Source organism: Rhinolophus sinicus, chromosome 12, assembly GCF_057876585.1.
Source record: "Rhinolophus sinicus isolate RSI-liver-muscle chromosome 12, RSI-T2T, whole genome shotgun sequence".
Lineage (NCBI taxonomy): Eukaryota > Metazoa > Chordata > Mammalia > Chiroptera > Rhinolophidae > Rhinolophus > Rhinolophus sinicus.
The window spans coordinates 54,751,450-54,757,768 of NC_142512.1; the positions used below are offsets into that span (position 1 = coordinate 54,751,450).

Genomic DNA, 6,319 nt, shown 5'->3' on the forward strand with positions numbered 1-6,319 from the left:
GTTTGAGGACGCCAGGGCAGCAAGGGGACAGAGCTACCACCCTCTGTGGCTCCCTCCCTCCTGGTGCAGAGTGTGGGTGAAGGTGAAAGAGAAAGCAAGGCCAAGAAGGGGCAGGGGATAAAGGCTCAAGTCATGTTTTTCATTAAAAAATAGTGCTCTTTATTATAAATTACTGAAATGTTCCTTTTTTGAATATAAATATAAATATGTGCAAAGTTTGACATGGATTGGTATTTTGAGTTCTTCAAGCATCTCCTAACAGCCTTGAAGGCCTGGGTGGGAGGAGGGGAGAGGACTGGAGGTGGAATCTTTATAAAAGACAGAGTGATTGAGGCAGATTGTAAACATTATTAAAAAACAAAACAGAAACAAAAATAACAGAAAAAACAACACCCCAACACACAGCTCTCCCATCCAGACCAATACCTGACACAGAAAACTTTGTGTGTCTGCTTAATTTTGCCCCAAAAAGAACAGTTCCAGGTAATTCCATCGCTGCTACATTCCTGTAAGTTTTCACTGATCAGTGCTATTGCAGAGTGGGAGCAGCTGGGGTGGCAGGGGCCCTGGCCTCTGGATGACTCCCTGCCTGTGCCCCCTCCCCCAAGGGAAGAGGGAGGGCTGTGGGACCCCGTGGCTCTGCTCTGGCTAGAGCCCAGGCAGGCACCGTGAGGCACCTGTGACAGGCCAATACCAACTGGGCTAGCATTTTTCCAGGGCTCAGCTGGGAAGGCCTGATCGTCCATCTCTGAGCCCACCCCCCCCAAATGGTGAGTGGCCAGCAGCCTGCCCTCTGAGAATCCCTTGGCCTCTGCCTGGATTGGCTGAGTGGGTGGCTTCTTGTGTGCCAGTCCCTATCCATGGGACAGGGAGCATTTAAGGCAAATCTCCTAGCCAGACATAGTCAGGAGGCACAAAGTAGAATCCCTCATCTTCTCTGGCAGGGGTCTGGGGTCAAAATGGCTCATCTCCTCCATCCTCCCCCACCCCCAGGTGCTGGAAGGTATAGCGTGGGTGGGGAAAGAAACGACCAGCCCATCCATCCCCCTCCAAATGCCACTTCCCCCTTAAAACGGGGGAAGGGCCCTGGGCTCTTGATGGTCTCTAGGACCTATGTTTCCTGTGGCTGTCCCAAGGGGGAGGGGAAGGAGAACGGTCCCCTTCAGGTCACCCCTTGGCCTTCTCCCCAAAGCCTAGGGAGGAGCACGCAGCCACCTTCCTCACCTGGGCTGGGTGGTGGGAGTGGCCATTTCCTTGGCCAACCTGCAGCCCTGGGGCCCCTGAGGCACCACCCCTCTCTCTCCTCCACCTTTTCCCAGGCCTGAGACTTGCTCAGGTTTAAAGCCAGTTAAAGCCACGTTTAAAACCAAATCAAAGAGCAAACAAGTTCCGTTGGAAAGTTAGCGGATTCCCAGCAGTTTTCACTAGTTCAGCACTCCCACAGTGTCCCCTGCCTGGAAGTGCAGGGCGAGTGGAGGAAGTGGAGAGGAGAGGAGAATCCACTGCGGTGGCTGCAGTTGTCCCACGGGGTCAACAGGCTCCTCCGGAGCAGCTGGAGTGGGGGAGGGGCACTCCCCCTGCTCTCAGACACATTCCAGGTCTCGCCTGCCCCATTCTACAGAGGGGAGGGTCAGAGGGAGGGGCTGTCCACCCCCTCCCTCGCTCACCCAGAGCGGCAGGACTCACGGCTGGATTCTTGTGCTTGTGTCATGTGCCACGGAGGGGAGGGTACCCAGGCCCCTCGCCCCCACCCCTGCGCTTTGCTCCTTAAAGCGGGGCATCGTACTGGTCCAGGAACTCCCGAATGGGCCCAGGCAGCTGGGTAACTTTCTCATAGGAGTCCAGGTGGCCGTTGACGGTCTTTCGACACAGATGTTGAAGAGTGGCCACGTTGGAGGAAAGGGGCCTGCTCAACACCAGAGGGATCTTCTCGCCCCCGGAATAGATGTAATAGGCTCTCCTGGGGGGGTTCCCCGGAAGCGGCTGGGCTGGCGGCTGTTCTGACACCTCGGAGGTGGGTGAGGAGGCGGGTTCAGTCGGTGGCGAGGGGAAGGAGGGGGCGCCGGGGGGTGGCATGTAGTGATGCACCAGCTTGAGGACGCAGTCGAAGCGGGGCACCGGCTGCGTGCTCCGGGGGTCGCTCTGCAGCGAGAAGCTGCCCCCCTCACATTGGATGCGCAGGTTCTTGGTCCCCGACTGGGTCTTGACGCTGAGCGTGAAGAAGTGGCGCTGGTCCGAGCTGTCGCGGATCAGGAAGGTGCCGGCGGGCTCCGCGCTGAGCAGCAGGTTCGCCTCGCCGCCCGTCACGGCGCTCCAGTAGAAGCCGCTCTCCTGCAGCTTGCGCACTGCGTTCACCACCAGCTGATACTCGCTCTTGGAGCTGAAGGTCTTGAGGCGCAGGCTGGTGTCCAGGGGGCGGCTCATCCCGGCGGCGGGAAACTTGCTGTGGGTGACCATGGCGCACGGAGCCAGCGTGGATCTGCGCGGCGGCGGCTGCAGCTGCTCGGCGGCCTCCGCACAGCGGCCGCTACCGCATCCCGGGGGGCTGCAGAGAGGCAAGCGTGCGCCGCATGAGTGCCCGGAACCCTCCAGAGCGCCGGACCCGCCCCGGCTCCCCTGCTCCGCCGAGGGGCCAGGGCACCCACTGCCCCGGAGGTCCTAGCCTGGGCTCTCGATCCTACCCAGGCGCCCCGCGGAGCCCGCCCAGCCCTCGTCCCCGCCGGCGAGGTAGCCCCAGACAGCCCCTTCCCCAGAGCGCACTGGCAGGGCGCCGAGTGGGAAACTCGGGCGCGGAAGTTGGGTCTCCAGGAGTGTGGCCGGGGTGGGGAGCAAAGAATGGCCCCCGGGACGCTCTGGGCGCCGCTCAGGCCAGTGGCCCCAGGCGGCGGGGGCAGAGAAAGAAATCTGAGGCATGAGGGTAGGGAGGGGATATGAGAAGCCCGAGGGCCCCAGCCTGGGTATTCCGGGAACCTGGGATCTCCGGCTTCCATCCGCTCGGTCTCCTACCTCGTCCCCTCCCTGCCGGGAATGACCCGGGAAGGGGAGGGGAAACCGGGAAAAGCTCCCGGGACCTGCGAGGGCCACCCCCCTCCACGCCGCGCCCCTCCTTCTTACCTGGTCCCAAAGCGAAGACTCCGGCCTTGGGGCTGTGCCTCCTACGGTCCCCAAGGCGAGGCGGTGGCTGGGCGGCCAGCGGTGGCCCGCGCTGCGCCCAGATGTTGGCGGCCTTGAAGTCCACAAAGGGGTTCTCGCGCGCGCGTCCCTCGGGCTTCGCCGGGGCGCCCGCCCTGCCCCCTGCGCGCCCCCGGGTCGACCGGCCGGGGGCGAAGCGAAGGGCCGCAGCACGAGCTGGGTCAGCGGGCGGCGTGCAGGCCGGAGTCGCGGCGGTGGCGGCACAGGGAGTTTGAGTCCGAGACGCCGCGGAGGCCGCGCTCACGGGTATATACGCGGCCACTGGGCCCCGCCCCCCGATTCCTGGAACTGCGCGGCCGGCCTTCTTGTAATGTTTAGTCACTACTCGCAGCAATGAAAGGCTGCGCGCGGAGGGTGAGGGAGGGGCCACGCCAGGGACCGGCAGAGACGCGCGCAGAGACAAAGCGCAGCAACGCAGGGCAGCCGGCGGGCGCGGCGCCAGCCCCGGCGGCGCGTTCCTGGCAGCGGCCCCTCCCCCGCGCGCGCTCCGCCCCCAACTTCTCATTCACACTTTCCCCCCCTCCTTCTAAGAAGGCCGGTTTCTGGCAGAGGCGGGGGCGCCGCTCCGGGAGCGCGGGCAGTTCCTGGAGGCCGAGCAGGAGAGGCTCCCGGCTCCCCTTCGCTTCTTCTCGGACCTCGCGGGGACACCCCCTCGCCCCCACCCGGGCCCGCCCGAGGTCCCGATCACAGTCCCAGGAGGCCCCGGCCTGCCGCAAGGGAACTGGGGACACCCCAAAGCCGGGCCGTGAAACTGGGGCTGGAACTAGTAGGAGCTGGAAGGGGTGGGGGCACGCGACAGTCAGCTATGGGCATGTACCCCAGGCGAAGCCCGAGTCCCGGGGTGGAGGGGTCGCAGCGTGCGTGGCAGCTGTCCGGCTCAGCCCATCGGCCCACTGCCAGGTTCTTTGCCGACGCTCACAGAGGTCCCGCCTCCCACAACCAAAAAGCCAAAATCAAACAACAACCGCTTTCACACATCTGGTTCTCCAAACCTGTGTGGTGCGGCGTGGGTCGGGCCAGGTGCTCCGTCGCGGCGGGACTGACTGAAGGGCAAGCTATGGCCGCACCCCGCGCGCCGCGTCCGCTAGAGGGCGCCCTGGGTTCTCGTAGGCGGAGTGTAGTTTGGTACTGCTCCCATCCAAGCCCTGGAAACTGGAGGGGGCGGTAGGGATGCAGGCTCAGGAGCTGGGGCAGGGGACCTAATGGGGGACACAGGAGAATTCACATCACAGTTTGGAATTAGATCTGGGAGTAAAAATCCAGCGGGGGAGAGTTTCCAGAAAAGTTTTCAGGAGTTAGGTCCACTTCGATGGCCCAGCATAGCCTAAGATGTGCCCCCTCCCCCAAGTGTGGGGCTCTGATCTCTCTCCCCAGGGGTAAGGAGAGGAGGTGATTGAGGTGAACTATGTTGTTGGCATGGGTGTGGGTGTTTTGGCCTAACCAGGCCTACCTTTATGAAGGATGGAAGGTTTTGCAATCTAACCCCAAACACGCAGTGGGGTGCTGAAGACATCTGAGAACCAGCTTAAGTGGCACTTAGATTGTCACCTCTCAGGGCTCAGGGGCAGTGCGCTTTGGTCCCTGCCCTCACGACTGAACATACTGAGTCGGAAAGGAAGGAGAGAGATGGTGACAACACCAGGCAGCTTGGGAGTCCAGGACAGAGACGTGGCCCCTGTGTTTCTCTGGAAGCTGATAGGCACTTCACTGCCTTTGCCACTGTGTCTTCAACCTGTGCCACCACCTCTCTCCCCCACAGACGTCGGGGGACTAAGTGAGATTTAGGTAGGACACCCAGCCTCTCTGGGATTCAGTTTTGCTGTCTGCAAAATAGGAATAATAGCCGTTTCCCATGAGAGATCTGAGATTTAAAAAACAAGTAAAGATTCTGAATGTCAAAGTGTGATAGAAATGGAAGCAATTCAGTTCAACCGTCCCTTTGGAGTCTATTATGGCAGTAGTGAGGAGGAAATCTTTTCACTTCTGCAAAGGGGGAAATTGATTTAGTCAACACATTTCACAGAAATTGGGCTCTAGTAGCAGGCATTGTGCTGGGCATTGAACTAGAATGCTGAAGATGACCCAGTCTGTGCCGTCAAGGTGCTTGTGGGCTAATGGAATGGATTCTCCTTCCTCTGTAATCAGGAGTCCATTCTTTTTCTCATCCATTGATCATATACTTCTATGCTGAGCCCCGTGGAAGAGAAGGAGGACTCACAAGGAACAGCCCTTGAGTTAATGGATGAGAAAGTGCTTTGTAAATTATGAAGCTCTGACACAGTCAGGTTCATTCATCCATCCCACAAACCCTCAATGAGTGCCTGCTTTTGCCAGGGGCGAAGTCCTGGGAAGACAGACGTGCTGGGTGAATCCTGCAGGGAGACAGGTGAGGCAAGCGATGTGGGACACCCCCCCCCCCCCACCACCACCACCACTACAAGGGATGGATGCCAAAAGAAAGAGGTGGGTGTGATGGTGATCCTATGAGGCGTGGTCGTTCATTTTGAGGGGGAGGAGGTAGTTTGAAGTGGAGAGAGATAAGGCGGAAGAAACAGCCCTGGAGCTCTGGGAATACCAGTCTGATTAGAGAGACTCATACCTCTGAAACAGGTAAATCCCAACGTCAACAGGAAGTGAGCCTGGGTTCTGCAGGGGGGCCAGCAACAAGGGCTGCATGGTTGGCAGGGAGCTTAGGGTGGGCCCAAGAGTATAGGGAAGATTTGAAGAGCAGAGAGAAGGGGCCAGGTCAGCAGGTATGCCCCGGGCCCTGAAAGAGAATGCCCCAGATGGGGAAGGGTGGGGCATGTAGTGGCCAGGTGGGATGGGCTCCCTGCGTACTGACTCAGGAGATTCCACCACCTGGTAACTGGAGTGACTTTGGGCAACTCACTTCCCCAGCTGCGCCTCGGTTTCCTTACTTGTAAAACAGGCTGATCATAGTACTACCTATCTTATCCAGTAGTTGTGAGGACTAAATGACCTAATGTGTGCAAGATGCTCACAATAGTGCCTTGTACTATTAAGGGCTCAGTGCGCGTCAGCTAGAATTATTCTGAGAGCGCTAGGGCGTCTGGAGAGGGACAGGAGGGCAGAGCTGAGCTGCTGCGGCTTGGCTGCTGGGGGACGG

The 6,319-nt window shown here is 59.9% G+C and overlaps 1 protein-coding gene across 1 annotated transcript; it reads right to left on the reverse strand.

Annotated features, from left to right (window-relative positions):
• Window positions 1-135: 135 nt before the first annotated feature.
• Window positions 136-3,422, reverse strand: SOCS3 (suppressor of cytokine signaling 3). Its single transcript, XM_019735641.3, has 2 exons — window positions 3,115-3,422; window positions 136-2,545 (listed from the first exon to the last, which is right to left on the reverse strand). The coding sequence occupies exon 2, from the start codon at window positions 2,455-2,457 to the stop codon at window positions 1,768-1,770; it is 690 nt and encodes a 229-aa protein (XP_019591200.1). The 5' UTR covers window positions 2,458-2,545; window positions 3,115-3,422; the 3' UTR covers window positions 136-1,767.
• Between the last annotated feature and the right edge of the window lie 2,897 nt (window positions 3,423-6,319).